This window comes from Dasypus novemcinctus, chromosome 9 (genome assembly GCF_030445035.2).
Source record: "Dasypus novemcinctus isolate mDasNov1 chromosome 9, mDasNov1.1.hap2, whole genome shotgun sequence".
Lineage (NCBI taxonomy): Eukaryota > Metazoa > Chordata > Mammalia > Cingulata > Dasypodidae > Dasypus > Dasypus novemcinctus.
The window spans coordinates 63,518,549-63,541,140 of record NC_080681.1 but is presented as its reverse complement, the minus strand read 5'-3'; the positions used below and the strand labels follow the sequence as shown (position 1 = coordinate 63,541,140).

Below are 22,592 nucleotides of genomic sequence, written 5' to 3'. Positions count from 1 at the left end.
TCAGAATTTTGGAGCAAAGCCCTGCTCTCCTTTTCAGATAACTGCTCTTCTGAGAAACAGGTTTTGGCCTGCTTCTAGGCCCTAGTAGAAACCATGGGCCACAAAGTTACCGTGAAACCTGGTTTTCCTATCATGAACTAGGTGTTGTCTGATCCACCAAGCCATAAATTTGGGTGTGCACATAGCACTCCATTGTAAAATAGAAGTGGTATATATAAAATAGGACTCCAGCAGGTCCTAAAGGTACAAGTAGTTTATATGAGAAAGTGGCCCAAATACACATGGCCTCCCAAAACTACTACATTACCTTCTCTTTCCCAGGTCCCAAATTTGGCCTCTTGGGTAGTTCTTTATCAGTTGACTGAGGAAGACAAAACTTGGGCCTGGTTTACAAATGATTCTGCACGATATATAGACACCACCCAAAAGTGACAGCTGAAAAACTATAACCCCTTTCTGCGACGTCACTGAAGGATAGTGATGAGGGAAATCCTCCTAGTGGGTGGACTTCGAGCAGTGCACCTTGTTGTTCATTTTGGTTGGAAGGAGAAATGATTAGATATTTGTTTGAATACTGATTCATGGATTGTTGCCAATCGTTTGGCAGGATGGTTGGGGACTTGAAAGGAACATAACTGGAAAATTGGTGACAAAGCAATCTGAGGAAGAGGTATGTGGATAGACCTTTCTGAGTAGGCAAAAACATGAAGATACACATGTCCCACGTGAAAGTTCACCAGAGTGACTTTAGCAAAGGACGATTTTAATAATCAAGTGGATTAAAAGAACAGTCTAGTGGAAACCATTGCCCTCTTTCCCCAGACACTCCTGTCATTGCCAAGTGGACTCAAAAACAAAGTGGCAATGATGGTTGGGGTGGAGGTTATGAATGGGTTCAGCAATAGGCACTGCCACTCACCAAGGCTGACCTTGCGACATCCACTGCTGAGTCTCCAATCTGCCAGCAGCAGAGACACACACTCAGTCCCCAATATAGCACCATTCCCTGAGGTGATCAGCCTGCTACCTTGTGATAGGTTGATTGCACTTGACCACTTCCATCAAGGAAAGGGTAGCATTTTGGTCTTACTGCAATAAAAGTATAAACCGGATATGGCTTTCTTTCCCTGAACATAATGCTTCTGCCAAAACTACCATCCATGAACTTATAGGTACCTTATCCACCACCTTGATATTCCATACAGAATTGTCTGATCAAGGAAACCACTTTACATGAAGTGTGGATATGGACACACACTCATGGAAATCACTGGTCTCATCATGTTCCCCATTATCCCAAAGCAGCTAGATTGATAGAGTGGTGGAATGGCCTTTTGAAGACTCAATTACAGTATCAACTAAGTGCCTAGTGATGTACTAGAAAAAAATTTTGCTTCCTGTTCCTGCAAACTTCAGTTCTGTTGGTCTACAGCTCTTCATTCCAAGAGGATTACTTCCACTAGGAGACACAACGATTCCATTGAACTTAAGACTGCCACGTGGCCACTTTGGGCCCTCATGCCTCTGAATCAACAAGCAAGAAAGAAATGACTGTACTGGTTGGGGTGATTGATCCTGATTATCAAAGAGAAATAGGACTGCAGCTGCACAATAGAGATAAGGAAGAGTTTGTCTAGAATACAAGAGATTCCCTAGACTTCTCTTAGTGCTACCATGTCCTGTGATTAAAGCAAATGGAAAACTACAACAGTCCAATTAGGCAGGACTAACAATGGCCCAGAAACTTCAGGAATGAAGGTGTGGGACATTCCACCAGACAAAGAACAACACTTTGAGGAGATGCTTGCTATGGGTAAAGGCACTATGGGATGGCTAGTGAAAGAAAGTAGTTACATATATGGGCTATGATCATGTAACCAGTTACAGAAATGAAAACTGTAATAGCTATGAGTATTTCTTCCTTGTTTTGTTATAAGTATGTTTGTATACATACATATAGCAAATATCTTTGTTTTTTGCCCTATCTTATCCCCTTATCATATGACATAAATTGTATTACCTTTGTGTCATAATATTTAAGTTACAGGATATCAAGTTTAAGAGGAAATAGGACGTGCACTCTATTCTGGGGAGAGTAATGTATTTCCAGTTGTGTGTAGGAGAATTAAGTATTGTTAGGCAAAAATATGACTTATTATTTTTAATTTAGAGATTAAGTATGGTTTAAGGAGATGTGTATGGTAGTTAAGTTGACAAGGCATGGACTGTGATGGTTAAGTTCATGTGTCAACTTGGCCAGTTTATGGTACCAGATTTTTGGTCAAGCAAGCCCTGGACTGATGGTTACTGTGAGGATATATTGTTGACTTAAATCATCAGTAAGTTGGCTGATTACATTTACAATCAACTGAGGAGCTTGTCTTCAACAATGAGAGATATCCCATCTAATTGGCTGAAGGCTTTAAAAGAATTGATGAATTCAGCAAAGAGAGAATTTCCATTTCCACCTCAGCCAGCCAACTTGTCCTGGCGAATTCATTGAAAACCTTCACTGTAGTTCCCAGCTTGCAGCCTACCCTACGGAATTTGGATCTGCCTCTCCCCACAGTCATGTGAGATAATTCTTATTAAAAAAAAATCATAATATTTACAGATACTCCTGTTGGTTCTGTTTCTCTAGAAAGCACTGACTAATAATGGTGTAAGACATCCCTGTGAATATTCACCCTTTGAGACAGCTAAATAAAGGACAAATTCAACTGTCTTGGAATTTTGGAGGACATTTGAGATTGGAGGACAACCCAGTTAATGCTGAATTGAAATTAAAAAAGCAACTAAAATTGGTAGGAGAGCAGTGGGACAAATATACTGGTCCAGCTCCTCCCCCATGCTTGGACCCACGTGTTTTATACATCTCACATTGGCAGTTCCCTGACTGAGGCAACTTTTTCTACCAAAACATTTGAACCACCCATAGAAACAGTTCAGCAACTGACATATATTCAAACAAAGGGAACTAAGGCCATATAAACCCATGGTGGTACGTTAGTGATTTGCACTTGTGCACTCAAAGCAGTTTCCTCAAGCCAGAGTGAACTGTAGTAGGACTTTTAGCAACATTTTCTATGCAAAGTCCTAGCCTGGATTCTAATTGCTGGAACATCTAAAAGAAAATAGTAGGTGTTAAATTACATTGGCCCTATCTGGCTCTGAGGAAAATAAACTCAGGGCATTTGTTGGAATCTCCTTACCTGGAAGTTACTGGAGCCAGAAAAGCTATGAAGAAAAGGAGAGTGGAGCTGCTGAATGACAGTGAGGACCCAGGGCTGAAAGCTAGAGTGAAATTGTGATCCAGGTGTGGGAATGGAGCAGAGAAAACCACAGCCACCAGGGAGGAAAAACTGTATAGAAGCAAAGAGAACAACCCAGGATTTCTGAAGGAGAAATGGGGGAAAACTGTATGTCTTACTAGGGTAAACTTAAAAGTTACTGCACATGCCCAGTGCAAAACACAGGTTCAGAAAGACCTGAGAAAATACTAATTGTTAACCAGGCTCTTCTAAAGATTCTGTACATACTGAGTCCAATGTTGAAAAAGAGTCTTAAAACACAGCCAATCTACATTAAAGATGGAGGAACTAACTTCTAGAGTTAGCACATCAAAATAATCAAATGGCCAGACATTAAAGAAGATCTCAAGTCATGCAAAGAAGTAGGAAGAGATGGCCCATTCAAGGGAGGAAAAAAACACAGACACTTGAGCAACTAATCAAAGATCTTCATTCAAAATTCCTAAATAAAGTAAATGATCTAAAGGAAAACATGGATATAGAACTAAAGGAAGTTAAGAAGACAATATGCGAACAGAAAGAGGAATTAAAATTTTTAAATGAACTTTTGGAGATACAAAACACAATAATGGAGATTAAAAATGCAATAGAGACATTCAACAGCAGATTTCAACAAGCAGAAGAAAGAATTAGTGAACTAGAGGACAGGACAGTTGAAATCATACAGTCTGTAGAACAGAAAGGGAAAAGAATGAATAAAAGTAAGCAAAGCCTAAAAGGACCTGTGGGACAGCATGAAGCACACCAATATATATACTATGGAAGTCCCTGAAAGAGAGGAGATGGAAAAGGGAGGAGAAAGAATATTTGAGGAAATAGTGGCCAAATACTTCCCAAATCTAATTAAAGATATGTATATACACATCCAAGAATCCCAATAAACTCCAAACATGATAAACCCAAATAGACCCTTTCTAAGGCATATCATATCAAAGTGTCTAATGACAAAGATAGAGAATTCTGAAAGCAGCAAGAAAGAAGTAATTCATCACATATAAGTGATCCTTATTAAAATTAAATGCCAATTTCTCATTAGAAACCATTGTTGAGAAGGCAGTAGTACAACATATTTAAGGTACCTAAAAAGAAAATCTGCCAGTCAAGTCTGTATCTGGTAAAAACGGTCCTTCTAAAATGAGGGATAATTTAAGACATTCATGGATAAACAAAAACTGAAAGATTTTATCATCAAGAGACCTGCCATACTAGAAATGCTAAAAAGAGTTCTTCTGGTTTCAAGGAAAGGACAGCAGATACTAACTTGGAGCAATATGAAGAAATAAAGATCTCCAGTAAAGTTAATTACATGGGTAAATGCAAACCTCAGGAATATTTTGTCCTCAGGATATAACTTTATTCTTTATTTCCTATAAGATTTAGAATACAATTGAACTAGAAGTAATCATATTTTTACATTATATAAATTCAAAATATAAACAAATAATGTGCAACAAAAATAACATAAAGAGGAGGAACAGAGGGTTATAGGAGCAGAGACTGTGTATGCTATTGAAGTTAAGTTGGTAGTTTTTCAAATTAGCAGGTTAAGTTATATCACAAAATATAACTATACACAAAAGAAAGTGGCAATAAAGGAAAAGAGGGGCAAAAATATGTAGACATACAAAAAGCAAAGGACAAAATGGCTGAAGTAAATCTTGCCTTATCAATAATTACACTGATTATAAATGGATTAAACTCTCCAAACAAAAAAAACAGATTTGTACAATGGATAAAAAACATCATGATCCAACTATATCTTGTTTACAAGAGATTTACCTGAGACCTAAAGACATAAATGGGCTGAAAATGAAAGAATGGAAAAATATTCCATGAGAATACTAACCAAAAAAGACTTGAGGTAACTAAAATAATATTGGGTAAAATAGATTTTAAGTGAAAGACTGTTAAAAGAGACAAAAAGGACACTATGTGGTAATAAATGGTTCTATCCTTCGAGAAGATACAGCAATTTAAACAAATATGCACCAAATCACAGAGCCCCAAAATACATGAGGCATTCATTGACAAAACTGAAGGGAGAAATAGACACTTCTGCAATAATAGTTGAGAACTTTAATACACCACTTTCATAAATTAATAGAACATCTAGACAGAAGATCAATAAATGGAGAACTTGAGCAACACTTTAAACAAAGTAGACCCACCAGACATTCACAAGACATTGCACGAAGCAACAGCAGAATACATATTCTTCTCAAATACACATGGATCATTCTCCAGGATAGACCATTTTAGGTCACAAAACAAGTCTCAATAAACTTCCAAAGGGTTCGAAATTATACAAAGTGTCTTCTTTGACCACCCTGGCATGAAGCTAGAAATCAGTCACAGAAGGAAAACTGGAAAATTCACAATATGTGGAAATTAAACAAAACACCCTTGTGCAATCAATAGCTCAAAGAAGAAATCACAAGGGCAACTAGGAAATATCTTCGAAGGAATGAAAATGAAAATACAGCATACCAAAACTTATGGGATGTAGTGAAGGCAGTGTTCAGTGGTAAATTTATAGCTATATGAAAGTCTATATTGAAAAATTAAAAAAAATCTCAATTACCCGCCTTCATATCTGAAGGAACTAGAAAAAGAACAAACATTTAAACCTAATGTAAGTAGAAGGAAAAAAATATTAACTATTAAAGCAGAGATAATGAAATAGAGAATAGAAAAACAATAAAGAGAATCAATGAAACCAATAGTTGATTTTTAAAAGATCAATAAAACTGCTGAACTTTTAGCCAGACTGACAAAGAAAAAAGAGAGAATATGTAAATACCTGAATCCAAAATGAAGGGGAGCGGGGGCATTACAAGTTATCTTACAGAAATAAAATGATCATAAGAGAATACTATGAACAATTGCATACTAGCAATAGATAATCTAAAGGAAATGGGCAAATTCCTGGGAACACACAGCTTATAATAATCCAAAGCCCCTGAACAAAGAAAAGTCCAGGACCAGGCAGCTTCACTGATTAATTCTACCAACCATTTAAATAATTAACACCAATCATCTCAAACTTTTCCAAAAAATTGAAAAGGAGAGAACTCTTCCTAACTCATTTTATGAAACCAGCATTGCCCTTGCACCAAAGTCAGATGAAGACATCACATGGAAAGAAAACTATAGACCAATTTCTCGTATGAACCTAGATGCAAATATTCTCAATATTCCAATAAGATACTAGCAAATTGAGCCTACCAGCATGCTAAAAGAATTATATACCAAGACAAAGTGAGATTTATGCAGGGAATGCAAAGGTAGTTCAACATATGAAAATCAATCAATGTAATACACCACATTAACAGAACGAAGGACAAAGCATACGTGATCATCTCAATTGATCTAGAAAAAGGTTATGACATGATTTTAAAAAGCATTCAGTAAAAGAGGAATACAAGGTAACTTCCTCAAATGATAAAGGGCACATATGAAAAAACCACAGCTAACCTTATACTCAACAGCAAAAGACTGTTCCCTTACATCAGGAACTTGACAAGGATGCCCACTTTCACCACTGCTGTTCAAAATTGTATTCGAAGTCCTTCCAGGTCAATTAGTTAAGGGGAAAAAAGTCACCAAAATCCGAAAGACCAAGGTAAATTCTATCTCTATTCACAGGTGATATGATCCTTTATATAGAAGATCAAAATAATCCACAAGAAAACTACTAGAACAGATAGATGAGTTCAACAAAGTTGCAGGCAACAAGAGTAATAGTCAAACATCAGTTGTGTTTCTATTAATATGTATCACCAAAGATATTTGGAAATTGAATTTTAAAAATCCCATTCACAGTATCTCCAAAAGAATAAGATACCTAGGAATAAAATTAACTGAGGAGGTTAAAGACTTGAATTATACACCATGCTAAAAACACCAAACCATGCTGAAAGAAATAAAAATGACCTAAATAAGTGGCAACACATCCTGTGCTCATGAATAGGAGGACAATATTATTAAGATGTCATTATTACCAAATCTATCTACAGGTTCAACGTAGAAACCATCAAAATCCCAGAAGCCTTATTTGCAGAAATGCAAAGTATGATCCTCAAATTTATATAAAATAGCAAGGGGCTCACAATAGCCAAATCAGTATTGCAAAGTAAGAATCAAGTTGGAGTTCTCACACTTCCTAATTTCAAAACCTATACAAAGCCGCAGAAATCAAGAGTGTGGTACTGGCATAAAAATAAACATATAGATGAACAGGATAGAATTACAAGTTCAGAAATAAACCCACACATCTATGGCCAACTGATTTTTTTTTTTTATTAGAGAAGCTACGGATTTCAAAAAAAGTTAAGTATAAAATACAGGGCTTTCCATATATGGTCAATTGATTTTTTATAAGGGTGCCAAGTACATTAATTGGGGAAAAAATGGTCTTTTTAAGATATGATATGGGAAAATTGGATATCCACATGCAAATAAATGAAGTTAGACCCTTACCTAACACCACATACAAATATTAACTCTAACTGGGTCAATGACCAAAATATGAGAGCTAAAACTATAAAACTAGAAGAAATATAGGAGGAACATTCATAATCTTCGATTTTGTAGTGATTTCTAAGATATTATGGCAAAAGCACAAGCAACAAAAGAAAAAATATATAAAAAGGATTTCATCCAAATTAAAAAGTTATACATCAGAGGAGACTATCAAGAAAGTGAAAAGACAACCCACAGAATGAGATAAAATAATTGTTAAATACATCTGATAAGGATTTAATATCTAGAATATGTAAAGAACTGCGACAGCTCAACAACAGAGACAACCTAATATTAAAAAGTAGGCAAACTATAACACACTGAATGTCCTGGGGGTAGAGTGTAAACTACAGTGTAAACTATTATCCATGTGGTGCAGCAGTGCTCCAAAATGTATTCGCCAAATGCAATGGTGAAAGAGGTTGTTGATGTGTGAGGGGTGGGGTGGGGGTGGGGAGTATATGGGAACCTCTTATTTTTTTAATGTAACATTAAAATAAATAAATAATGAAAAAAATGAAATAAAAATAAAAACAAACAAAAAAAGTAGGCAAAAGACTTCAATAGATATTTCTCTAAAGAATATATAAAAATAGCTAATAATCATATGAGAAATGCTCAAAATCCTGATCATCAGGGAAATGTAAATCAAAACCACAGTGAGATACCTTTTCATACCCAGTAGGACTGTTATAATAAAACAATAGAAAACAATGAATGTTGACGAGGATGCAGATAAATAGGATGCAGTGCTGGTTGCACTGTAGATTGGTACAGCTGTTATGAAAATCAAGTCTGCAGTTCCTCAGAAAGCTAAAAATAGAATTACCATGTAACTCAACTATACCCCTTCTTGGGATTTATCCAAAAGAATTGAATGCAGGGGCTCAAACGGATATTCGTACACCAATATTTACAGCAGCATTACTCACAATAGCCAAAAGATGAAAGCAACCCAAGTGACTGTAAATGGATGAATGGATAAACAATATGTGGTATGCCCTTATGATAGAATATTATTTAGCTGTAAAAAGGGAATGAGTTTCTGGTACATACTGCAACATGGATAAACCTTGAACATATCATGTTAAGTGAAATAAGCCAGACACAAAAGGACAAATATTGTATGATCTTGCTTATCTGAAATACCTTCAAGAAGCAAAATTCCCAGAGACAAATGGTGGTTTCTAGGTTACCAAGGGCAGTTGGGAATGAGGCAGGAAGAGGGAGTTATACCTTAATGGGCGAGTTATTTCTGCTTGAGGAGATGAAAAAGAAGTTATGAATGTCAGTGATGGTAGCACAATATTATGAATGTAATAAATACTTTTGAATTATATAGTTGAATGTGGTTAAATGGGAAATTTTGTAGTCTATTTTGGTTACTACAAATAAAAGTTCTTTGAAAAAGAAAAGATCATCTCAGGGCTCAGAGAGTCATGAAATTGATGATCTTAGAATAGTATGGCTGAAAGAAGGCTTCGAGACTTATTGATTCAACTGCTACATTTTATAGGCAAAACTCAGGTCCTCAGCAATCCAGTGACTTACTCACAACTGTGTACAAGTTAGAGACACACCAGCACCAAAATCTACATCTCCTGATTTTTTTTTTTAACCAGTGTTCAGTACAGAATACTATACTCTCAAGTCTTTGTGAAATATTTAGCAGTAATCTATTTTGCTTATGTATTCATAAATGAGTTTGTCAAAAGTGGAAATAAATCCATGCTTAAAATGCATACTTTTTCCTTCGTTGCTTTATAACTTGTTTCTGAGCCTCCTTGTAAGGTGACTACATTCCCTGATTGAGAATTTCCCACACTGGTCTCTCCTCTTCTAAACTTCTCTTGAAGCTGCTGCCAGAGTAAACTGTCTCACATGCTGAATGACCATGTCATTCTCCTACTTGCAGCGTTTCAGTGGTTCACTCTTATTTATATAAAATTTAAATGCTGGTGCTTGGTACCCAAGATACCTCATGATCCAATCCAAATTAACTTGGATTGGATGCAGGAGTGGATGCAACTATTGATTGAGTTTACATTTAATGCAGTATACATTAAAGCTAGAGGCTCATCTCATCCTCTTTTAGTGGTACTCCCTATTTATTCATTTATTAATGAATCCTACTAAGTATTTATTTAGTGCACATTATTCATACATGTATGCACACATTTAACAAATATTTATTGAGTACCTACTTTGTTCCTATCATTGGTGTTATAACAGTGGCTAAAATAGACAAATTCTCTGTTCTTTTATGATTTCCATTCTAGCGAGAAGAACCAGGGAACACAATCAGACCAGATATTGCCTGCAAGGGATTACATTCTAACAGTTCTGGTCCCAGCATATTCTATTCTCCATCTTAATTATGGACTTACTATTCTCTTTCCCTAAAATATCATTCTCCACTCACCAATGTCTGCCTGGCTAAATCCTGCTTTTCTGCTGTGAATCATTTCTAGGATCACCTTCACCAGAATAATGTCCTTGACTCCATCAAGCCTGAGTAGATGCCCCCTTGTGGGCCCAGAGTACTTTGGAAACTTTATCATACTCTCTTTATAGATTTCTGTCCATCACTACACTGCATGTCCTGTGAGAGTGAGAATTACGTTTATTTTTCTTGAATTTCCAAGAATTAGCAGAATGCTGACACATAGTTTGTGCTCTATAAATATTCATCATGCATATGAATTTCTGGATAAATAATTAGTGGGGAAAGATCACTAATTATTTAGAAAGTTATTTTTTAAGAAGTGATCTCTTTGCCATCACCACCTTTTTTTCCTTTATAGAATATGACCTCTGGGGTCATATTTATTGGTTTCATAATCCAATTCTACCATTTCAAAATTATGTTGTCTTGGGCAAGCTAAATAACTTCTCTGTATCTCCATTTCCTCATCTGTAAAACAAGGTTGTTCTGAGGATTAAATGTGTTCTTATTTGTAAAGTAATTATAATAACCTCTAACACCTAGTAGGTGCTTCATTAATATGAGCTATTATATAGTATAGTTATACTTCTCTAGATGAATCCAGGAAACAATACTTCCCATACATTACCATAAACAATATTCATGTCAGGTATTATTAGACCCACTCTCTGGATAAAGAAACAAAACTTAGGGGGATTAAATGACTTGCCCAAGACCATACCACTGCTAGTGAGCACAGAGCCACACTTGAAATCTGACTCATTCCATTTGCTAGGCCTGTCAAGTCTTCTGGGTTATGGGGAGAAGACTCTACAGGCTTTGGAACAGAAAGAACTTGTACAATAGATGAAGGTCAGAGAGTGTGGAAGCACTAGAGAGTGTTTTTAGGCATAAAAATTTGAGGGGTGAAGCCCTGAGCCAGGATGATAGAGATGGAAATGGTGAGGAAGAGACATGAGGATATAATTCAAAGGCTTATTTACCATAGTCAGTCTCTGGGCTACTACATTGTATACTTCCAGAGAGAAGGGGACAGGAATGTACCCATTTACTGGTTTTACTGGTTAGTTAGCATGGGCTTGAGGGTCCTTCCTTTGGCAGTGATATTGGGGATATTCAGCCTAATCTTGCCGATTATCAGCTGAAGCTACTGTCCAGAGAATCAGGTTCTTCCATAGACTTAGGGTTTTCAGCCACATGAACTAATGGAACTGTGTACCTTAGACCAGAGAACCACATACAGAGCTGACCCAGAGCCTATTCTCACACTCTGGCTGGTGACCACAGAAAACATGGCCCTTTTTATCACATTTGGTTCAAAGCAAACCACACTCACTAAACAGGATTGGTCTCCAGCAATAACACAGTTGCATCTAAGGTTATTTCTCACATTAGTTATCCATATTTGTACAGAGTTGATCCTGTAATTTGTTTCAAGTACTTTCTTAAAACCAATGTCAACCAACACAAATTAAAGGCAGGGCATGTCCACCCCTAGAGCTTTATCAAAGGGACTTGAATTGCCCCAGACTAGCCCTATCTAAGACCTGAATGATGGCTTTTAGCCACAAATGGGGCAACCTGACAGGGGCAGGATGGAAACCTGAGGGAACATTTAATGTACTCCATTTTATTTAGAAAATTAGATAATACCCTTTTATGAACATTCTGAGCCCTAGAATAACTAAAGAAAATCCAAGAGGAGGTCCTGAACACAAGAATGCCTGCCAGGAGTGGATGCAGCATATTGAGAACATTTTTTCTCACATATTTACTTAAAAACTGAAATCATAAGATTAATGGAAGTCACAGGTTGCTTTCAGGATATTTGACTTATGTTCTGGAGTGCCCACTCCATGCCTTTAATGTAACATTTAAGCAATCATTATGTCCTTGGAGTGGTTTTCATGAGACATCTGGATAGTGTGATTTATGATAAGAAAAAGAACTCCCACAGAGAACTATACTTCTCATAAGTCAAGATTTCCTTTATCTTTTGGCTCTTTGCTCTGCATAAAAACAGTGAATGGTCTGCCTGAGTTTTACTACCCAAAGGGTAAAAATCTCAAAGTTCCTATTGAGGTTGTTTCTTTACACCTCCATGAAATGTCCCATTGAAAATTGCTTGATTGGGCCTGTGTTTCTTGGCTTCAAATGAAAACCAACATTTCCTTTGTCCCAGGAGTTAATTTTGAAAATAGGGTTTTCAGTAAGAGTTGTTAATTCAAATAAACATCCCTAAAGCATTTTCTGGCTTCAAACAGACTGATGGAGAAATGACATGTGTGAGTGAATAAGCATGTCCCCATTCAGCAGTATGACAACAGAGAACGAAGGTGGGAACAAAGAGGTGTCCTCCTTTGTCATTCAACTCTGTCACTAACATCACTAATATCCCTTGTGGGATTCAGGAAAGCATGTAACAACCTTGTATGAACATTCTTTCAAAGCATAATTTAATCAATAGATATGTAATCTTTGGGAAAGAGTTAATAACCACTTAAAATTTTTTCAGTATGAATCTGAAGTATCTTTCATGGCTTTATGTACTTTGGCATGGTACATTTAAATTAGCTGAGAATCATAAAATCTTGAGGATTCAGAGCTGGAAAGAACCTAGCCAAATTCCTTCAGAGTAAATGATGAAATATATGTAAAACCCTTCACACAGGACCTGGCACATTGTAAATCTGTAGTAAATATTAGTCACTGCCTCCTATCCTCAAGTGAGAAAGAAACGGAGAGGTTCCAGGAGTTGCCCAGAGCTATGCAGCTGGAAGGTGCCAGAGCCAGGATTAAGATTCCAGTCTTCTTATTCATACCCCAGTTCTTTCTCTACTATGCTATTCAGAGCTGGGGATTATTAGCTTCTGTGGTCATATTATTCTCCTAACTGATATTCCCATCCTCAGCAACGAAGTACATAACTTCTTATGAGTCTTCAGTAAGTGAGGAATGATTAGAAACTGGACAACTAGTACCATTTTCTTTTGGCATTCATCACAGTTTCCGTTACTTTCATTTCCCACAAGCAATAATTCAGCCTCCAGAAGTCATCCTTTCATTTAAAATGGATTTAGCCCCTTTTTTGAGAATAAGTGGTACACCAAACAGACATGATCCCTGCTTTTCCAAAGCTTATATACTGATGTATATAATGTGTTTAACTTCCAAGAAGTCATTGAGAGAATTGTGTGTTGTGAGTAACCATGCTATCAAGAAAAAAAAGATTTCCAACACTTAGGATTTCTGTTCAATATCTCCTTTTGTAAAAGCTTCCTTTGGAATTCAAGAAAGGTATAAAATAAAAGTATTAAAAATAAGTAAACCCACACCTTCTCTAATAAAGGGAAAAAACTGAAAAAGAAAACAATTGGAAATGATTGATGGGGTGGGAGGGAGGGGGGAACTAAGAATGAGGGAGAGAGAGAGGCATTTAGGAGGGAAGGTAGGAGGAGGGTGAGTAAGAGGGATAGGAAGAGGGAGAGTAAGAGGGAGGGCGGGAGGAAGAAAAAAAAAAACGAATGTGCTGAATATCTACATCATACCAGGTATTATACCAGATTCCAGGGTTAGGAAGATGAACAAGACTCAATCTTTGCCCTTAAATTTCTCACAAGCAAGATGAGGGATACACAGTGTTTTAGTTTGCTAAAAGCTCCTGGGAACAATATACTAGAAACAGGTTGACTTTTATATGGATTTTATTGGGTTAAAAGCTTACAGTTCTGAGGCCTTGAAATTGTCTAAATCAAGGCACCATCAGGAGATCCTTTTCCCTGGGCTGCAGTTCCAGGAGATCTAGCACATTGGTAGGGCATGAAGGCAGCTTGGCTCATCTCTACCCTTTCCTCTGGGTCTTGTGGCTTTCAGCTGCTGGCTAAAGTGGCTTCCTCTCAGCTTCTGGCTCCTGGGGCCTTCTCTCTCAGTTTCTGGATTTCTCTGTCTCTGCAACTTTTTTCCATATCTGTGGCTTTTTATTCCTCTGTTTACAAAGGACTCTAGTAAGAGGATTAAGACTCATCCTGGGTCCCTGCAGTCTAACCAAAAGGTTCCATCTACAATACTTTTACATGCACAGGAATGGAATAGTTTTAAGAAAAGGATTTTCTTGGGTCCAAAAATGCTTCAAACTGCCACACTGGGAAAACAGAAATTGCAATACGGTATGACCAATGCTAAGACTGGTGTAAGCATAGGAATCTACAGGGGCACAGACAAGGGCCACCTCACAGGATGGAAGGCTTCTCTGAGAAGATGGAGTCCTAGAACCTATGAAGGACTGAACCACTAAAAGAGGAGAAGAAAAGTGTTCAACAGAGCAAAACATATGCAAAGGCACAGCAATAAGAGGGCATGCTATATTCAGGGAACAGCAAGTAGTGTAGAGAACCACAAGATAGTATGGGAAAAAGAAAATGGATATAACATTCCTGTACTGTTTTTGTCCCCTTAAACCACTTTCAATGGTTCATTCAATCAACAGTGCACCAATATTTATCAAATGAATGCTATTTGGTGAGGGAAACTGGTAGGTCCTACAGAGGATATAGAAAAGGAACAGACCCAGATCTGCCATCAAGAAGATCACAGATTAGAGGTGGATAATGTATGTACCCATACTAATTTTAATATGAGGAAATGGCCCAAAACATACAATAAAACTCCATGAGAGATTGGAGAAGGGACCATTTTCAAGAGAGGATGACATACTTTGAAGAAAATGGCTTTTGACCTTTGACGGCTTACTATACTTGGATGGGCGGATTTATTTGTGTGAGAGGAATTTCCCTGACAGAGGAATGGCTTAAGCAAAGGCCCAAAAGGAAAAAGAAGTAATTGAATTTGGCCTGGGCAAAGTATGATTTACTTCTTTCTTTCTCTCTCTGTCTCTCTCTCTCTTTCTTTCTGTATTTATTGAGTGCTTGGAATGTAAAAGAACAACCTGGCATACAGTAGTGAATATGTTATTCCTGCCAGGATAAAACTTAAAATGAATCTAAGGAGTCATATATTAGACACTAATTCAACAGTGCCTATTTAAATTAAATTTTAAAGTGTTACAAAAGAGAAGTCTAAGATGCATGAGAAATATACAGCCAGTCAGTGGTTGAGCTGAAATGTCAGACAGAGAAATTCTGAGAGAAGTGACTGGAAAAAGTATGTTGAAGCCAGAGGGCAGAGGACTTTAAATGTCATGCTAAGGAATTTTGGAATTTAATCTCTTAATTTTCCTGAAAAATAGCCTTCAGTGTTAGTGCACGTGTTATCAGCAGATGGTATAGTGGAAAGAACATGTGCTTTGGCTTTTGAGAGACTTAGCTATGAATCCAACCTCCACCAGCAGCATCAGTACCACCTGGAAATTGGTTAGAAATGCATATTCTCAGGATCTCTCCACCACCTGCAGGCCTGCTAAATTAGAAATTCTTGGTGTGCAGTCAAGCAGTGTGTTTTTTTGTTTATTTGTTTTGAGGTACTGCTGATTGAACCCTGGGCCTCATATATGACAAGCCGGTGCTCTACTACTGAGCTACAACTGGATCCCCCAACTTGGATTTTTTGTTTGCTGGTTTCTTTATTCACTTTGTTGTTAGGAAGTACCAGGAATTGAAAATCCAGGACTTTGTATATGGGAAGCAGGCACTTGATTGCTTGAGCTTCATCCGCTCCCCAAGCAGTGTGTTTTAACAAGCCCTCCAGATGATTCTGATGGAGCCTAAAATTTGAGGTCCACTGTTCTACACTGTTCCTGGAGGTTCTCCAGCAGCACACGGGGAGTCTGGGAGAGTCTAGAGGAGGTTCTGCAAATCATGAGAATGATGAAGAGAGCAGCAAAATCAGGGAACTAAGAAACAAGAAAGAAAATGAGGAGACCCAGTATTTGTGGAGCATAGGTTTATTTGCTTGTTTCATTTGACTTGTGGCATCAGCAGCCTTGTTATCATACAGAATGGTGCCTCAGTCTTTCCGTGAAAAAGCCATAAGTGAAGCATGCTAGATTGCTGTTCCTGCTGCTGTGTAATTTTTGACTAAAAGAAATCTCTGGGTCTCAGTTCCCTCAAGTGCAAAATGCAGGGCCTGGACTGAGTTATTGCTAAGGGCTACCTCAGCTGTAGCTTTCTACAGCACTGCCCAAAGGAATGGAAAGTCACTGACATTTGCTGTGATTCCTGAGCAAGCCTACGCTCTTCTGAGGGCTTCCCGGAATAGCAAAACGTAAAACAGAAGGCCTGATTAGGGACCTGGAGTAAATGCCTTCCTTCCTGGAGAGTCGGAGCATCCTGAGGCTGTGCACAGGGAAATTCCAAGCCATCTGGATGTGAGAGAATTGCTGTCATCTGCCCGTGGTACAGGGTCCTGCCTTCTGGAGACAGCATTGTGTCGCTCAGATAGCTCATTATGGGCTTCAGAACTCCTCAGTGGTGATGGCGAGTATGGATGGGGATTGTTAATACAAAGCTTACATAATGCAAAGTCAGGCCTTCTTTTCTTTCTGTCTCCACAGGAGGTCCCCAGCTGCTGGTCAGCCTCCTGTCTCCAGAGCCAACCTGCCAGGTAGGCCACATCTTGCCGTCTGTCTCTATGTCGCAAAATGATAAATGTGCCTCTTACTCTGAACTCTTTTTGAATCATAGCATTCCCCTATATATCTTGACCCTCAAAAGCATATCTTCTGGTGACGCTTTTCAAAGACATATAGAAGGCTTATTTCATTCCATGTGAAACTAAATTAAAAGCAGTATTAAATCATTTGTGCATCCTATGCCTAGGCTTTCAGAATGTGATGGATGTGTGAGCAGGAGGCAGGGCTATATCGATAGCGTGCCTTGACCTCAGCTTGCTGGCCCTAATGAGTTCTAGGAGAGCTAACCTCAGAGGCTCTGAGGTAACCCATGCTGGCCTGAAGGCCCCGTAGGGTTTGTTAGTGGTTTTCCTCTTAGCATCAGCTAAGGACCCACTTGAATCTACATTTTTTCCAGGTGTGAAACCAAAGGTTCATTCCAGGTAATAGATCATTTGTCTTGGAGCTCATCCATTGTTGATCTTCAAAGATGTTTTTTAAAGAAACCTAACCTCTCATCTTTCAGTACCATGCATTTGCTTTTCATGTAGTTGAGAGCTGCCAAAGGGAAAGGCCACCTTGAAGAAACACCTTGGAAATATGTTGAACATAAATTCTTCTTAACATAAAATGCAACCAGTTAGATGACAATTTTTAAAGTCCAAGATAGAAGGATTTCTGCCTCCCATACCCCTCCCTCCAAATATGTCACTGCTGTTGTAGCAGTAGGTTTGAGTGAAACCACAGGAAAAACAAGATGAACTCATGCTGAGATCATTGAGCACCTAACATTGCCTTGTACGCTTTTCTATTCCCAGCAATACTATTCCCTTCTCTTTATAGTTGTCTTCCTTACGTGGTTGTTGTATTCTCTTGCCAATATCATGTCCACAAGAATAACGGAAATATTGCAAAAGTCCAATTTCTAAAAGAAAGGAACAAAGGCAGTATATTCTACTGGCTCATTGGCTTCTGAACTATTTATGGCATAAGCTTTAAAAAATATGTTTATGAAAGTTTGAGAGCAAGAATAAAAGTGAAAGAGATATTAAGGAAAAGTGAGTTTCCCTCCAAAGTCCTACAACATGAAATAGAAAGAAGTCTCTGTGGACTTCAAAAACTTGTTGTGCTGGATGTGTTATTTTCTTTAGAACTTTTATAAAAAGGAACTAAATAGAGTGATTTTTCTTTTCCTAACATAATAAAGAAGAAATATTCATTAAAATTCATTAAAATTTTATTGTTCATTTCTTTGACTTCTCATAAGATTGTACCTGGTAATTATAATTACCTTCTCTCAATATTAATTCCACATTCACTTTGACATCAACAAGTTCCTCAGATTTCTGTGGTCTTTAAAGTTGGGATGACCTAAAACACCATTCCTTAATGGAAAGGGTCATTAGTAGTCTTCTTTTAATTGGGTTGTAGTGTTCTAAGATTTTAGTCACTGGGCATGGTAAGTACTAAGAAAAAACTATATGTGAGCTCACATATTCAAGACATTCTCTTTTTTATCTATATTGTATAGCAACAGTGCAATATCTCTTTGGTAATCAGGATCAGTCTCCCAAGGCAAGGCAGTAACACCCTCCTTGCTGTTGTTTCAGAAGAATGAGAGCTAAAATGTGCCTGGATAACAGTTGTTGTTTTTTTTTTTTCCCCTCTATTTTTTTTTTTAGTTGTTACATTAAAAAAATATAAGCGGTTTTAACATATACTGGTTTACATCCTTGGAGATCAAAGGATGTGGTTTTTAAACTCCCATTCAATTTTGTCATTTGACCTACCAGTTAGACACTGATATTCACTTTTTTGTTGACCAAAATTTACCAAGATGCTTTCAACATTAATAAGAATACTTAAACTATGTTTTCTTTTTCTTGTAATGAATATGGAAAAACATTAGGAGAATATGTGATATTTGTAGTTCTATAAATTAGCTCATTAGCCATAGATTCTGCTGGAAAGACCATTTTGTGATTATTGGCACGGTAACTACAACTTGGCAGCTAGAGATTCTTTTGCTAAATTCTTTTAAAACAATGGAGCATAGCAATGACAATACCACTTAGGCAATATGTTTTTGTCTGTCTTTGTAGCAAACTACAAAAATCCTGGCATTTCATTAGGAATAAAATGTAGCGATACCAATTATTACGTAATTATAGGTTTCAAAATCTTCTTAACGTTTAACCACAGTCAAAAAAAAGGAAGGAGGAGACACACATCCTGTGTTTTGTTCTTATTATCAGTTTAAATAAGTCAGGCAGATTTTTCCTGTTATTTTAATATTTATCAGCATATGACAAAGAGGTGTGTGTGTGTGTTTGAATAGAAACTTTAAAGGGGAATGACAAATAAGTGGCTCAGAGCATACAGAGAATTGAGAGCTGGATGCTGCTTTAAAATATGGTTTTTCATAATAATAAGATCAGGTTTTCTTTTACTGGTATTCGCGTACTGAAGTTGCCCTCATATATTTCAGGTGAAATTTAAGATAAAAGATACAAGAAACCGACAATAATTTAAACAGATTTAGCCACAAGACAGTTTGTTAGTAAAGCCAGCCTGACAGAGATAGCTGCATTATTATATAGAAACAGAATTGAGAGAAAGAAAAAAAGAAAGCCAAATCTTTTTCAAAGGCTTCATTTTTTTCCTTGAAGATCTAAATCAAAGAAATGGAATTCCTTTTAAAAATTGTCAGAATCTATGGTTAAATTGGTACGTTTACTCTCACAAATTGATCATTACCTGGAATAAGTCATTGGGGAAATCAAAGCAAAATCTCTCAGTCTGAAGTACCTTTCTTCCCTTCGTTTACCCAAGGTAATTCTTGGCTCTCATTACTCAACACAAATTCCCCTCCTCTGGGAAGATGTCCTAAATTTTTCCCAGTCACTTGACTGCTCCTTTTTCAGTGCTATGACAATTTTACTCTAGGATACGCTATAATTTGTGGCTCATATATTGCCTCCGTTAGAGTGTAAACGCCTTGAAGGTGGGGGCTTTATCTTACTCATCTCTTTAGCATCCTTGTTGCTTCAAATAGTTATTCTCACATAGTAGGAACACAGTAAATATTGAACAAACCAGGAGAACTACATTACATTTGGGAAATTTATCTTAAGGAAAATACTTATAAATTAAAATTTTAAAATGAACCAACATTTTTATCTGTGACTAAGAATGTATCAATTGTGTTATTTTTATTTAAATACATATTATTGCATTGGAATTAAAAGAAATTTGGAACATACTCTGTAACTGTTTGTATATATGAGGATTTTCAAAGAGTTTTTGAGCAAAAAGAGTTAAATCTTAAAAGCTGGCACTTTGAGTCTTGACTAGGAAAACCAGAGTCAAATAATAGAGATTTTAAAACCCAGAAAGAAGAAGAGCAGTATGGAAGTCATATGCTCCCAGGTGTGGGAGAAAGATGAAGTAAATCCTCATGGGTTTAAAAAAAAAAATACTAATGCTATGAAGTTTAATGAACATCTCAATTTTTATCATATTTTGCCTTTTTTCCAAACATGAATTGCTAGTTGACTCTACATGGTTCTCAAGGATTGAAACAGAAAAGAAAAAAAAAAAAAAAAATAGAGGGAAAAAACATTTCTAAGCAAGGCAGAAACTTGGGTTCTGGTCTCCTGTACACATTCAAAATGGAAAATTGGAGTAATTCTCAGGACTTCAGGCCTCAAACCTATTCTCAATAGAAATAAATAATTGAGGAAAATCTGTGTGTATTTTTATGGGTGTTGGATAATTGTCCTACTTCCTTCAGTCCTTCCATAATGCTTTTGCATGCATTATGCATTTCATTGTAAGACTACTGAAAAGATAATTTTGCAAGGGTTGACCCCCTTTACAAAAGGATTCTTTGCTTTACAGAAGGATTAGAGAAATGATCAGCACCTTTGAGTCATACAAATGTGACATGATTTATAGTAATATGTGTTGTGTATACAGCATTTTAGCAGACAAGTTGATGTGTAAAATGGGGTGCAGCTCTACTAATTTTCTTGTTCTAAAATTTACCAATAAAAGTATCGAGGAACATCACCCCTTGTAATAGATCATATGTTATAATGAACAACCCAGAAGTCTATGGGTCATCGTAAATTATGGTAAACCATGTCACAAAGATGACTAAAGAATTGCCTTGATGAATTTAAGCCAGACTGCTGCAGACTGAAAGTCTATCCCAGCCTGCAGATCCATGTCCTTGGTTTATGGTAGTTTTCTTTTCTTTTCTTTAAAGATTTATTTATTTATTTATTTGTCTCCCCTTCCCCCGCCCCCCATTTGTCTGTTCTCTGTGTCTATTTGCTGCGTCTTCTTTGTCCGCTTCTGTTGTTGTCAGCCATACGGGAATCTGTGTTTCTTTTTTGGTTGTGTCAGCTCTCCGTGTGGGCGGTGCCATTCTTTCGCCCTGGGCAGCTCTCCTTACGGGACGCACTCCTTGTGCATGGGGCTCCCCTACACGGGGGACACCCCTGCATGGCAGGGCACTCCTTGCGCGTGTCAGCACTGCATATGGGCCAGTTGCACACGGGTCAAAGAGGCAGGGGTTTGAACCGCGGACCTCCCATGTGGTAGGTGGACACCCTCACCACTGGGCCAAGTCCGCTGCCCAGTTTATGGTAGTTTTCAACACTAGTCAGTTAGAATGTTTCTCAAGAGAACTAGAGGACTAATCGAAGTGGAAGCAATGTTTATCAGTGCTCATGGGATCTATTTCTTCATATATATGGTATACACAGACATACCATTCTAGGAAGGAAATGGCTTTTCATCAATTAGTAAAACAGAAGTAGAGGCTTTCACCAAGGAAAACCTCTTCTCTTCTCATATGAGTTCTTCCCATATCTTTACCTGATTATGATTATCACCCTGAAAGTTCTTGTGGGTATACCAGATACAGGTCTGTTCAAATGGTAGACAAGGGTCTGGATGAGTTACCACTGATTCTAAGGAATTTGGAAATTCATGATATTCATTCAGTTCTCATTCCTTGCCAGTTTCCTGGGCCTAGGATGAGAAGAGGCCCCTGTGTGCCTGTTAAAGGGCTCTCTGAGAACCACGCAAGGGTCTGACAGCTCGTCTGTCTCAGATGACTGGAAATGAAGCACAGCATAAGCAGAACCTTCGCTTGGTTTCTACATTAAGCAAGAACTGTCAGGCAAGATTACAACACTTGTACGAATAAAATCAATCTGATTTCCAAAGGCTGTAGCCACTTGTGAGAAAGGAGGGATTGGATGGAATGATCAAAAATAAATAAATAAAAGAAAGGAAGGGAGGGAGGAAAGGAGGGAGGGAGGAAAAAAAAAGAGGGAGAGAGAAAAGAAGAGAAAGGAAAGAAAAACAAAACTAGAAATATCAAACTATTTTTTTGCTCAGGGTTCTGAATGGTGTGTGACCTGAGTTATTGGAATAATCACCTTAATTACTCACCTTGAATGCTTAGGCAGCCTGCAAACAAAGTGATAGGGCAAGTGCACTAGAAAAGCCCTGCTAATTCTGAGAATAATTCCCAGAATGGTTGTTTTGTAAGAATTGCTTTTGTCTAAAATAGCTCTCTGGTGTAAGTTTACCCCCCAGAGCATCAACATTGAGCTATTTATATTGATTTGCAATTATTTCATGTATGTCTAAATTTAAGTATGGGTAGTCACAAAAATATTAGCAAGTCAGCTAAAGCGTGAATAGTTAAAATGTTACCCTTGAGCAAACATTG

At 37.4% G+C, this 22,592-nt stretch overlaps 1 protein-coding gene across 6 annotated transcripts in view; it reads left to right on the top strand.

Moving 5' to 3' along the window:
- Positions 1-22,592, top strand: part of PDE4B (phosphodiesterase 4B) — a 778,920-nt gene that overhangs the window by 623,803 nt on the left and 132,525 nt on the right. For all 6 annotated transcript variants that reach the window (XM_058303419.2, XM_004483673.4, XM_071217404.1 and 3 more), the window contains one exon: positions 16,787-16,836. In XM_058303419.2, coding sequence (XP_058159402.1) covers positions 16,787-16,836 — 50 coding nt within the window. The remainder of the gene's footprint in view (positions 1-16,786; positions 16,837-22,592) is intronic.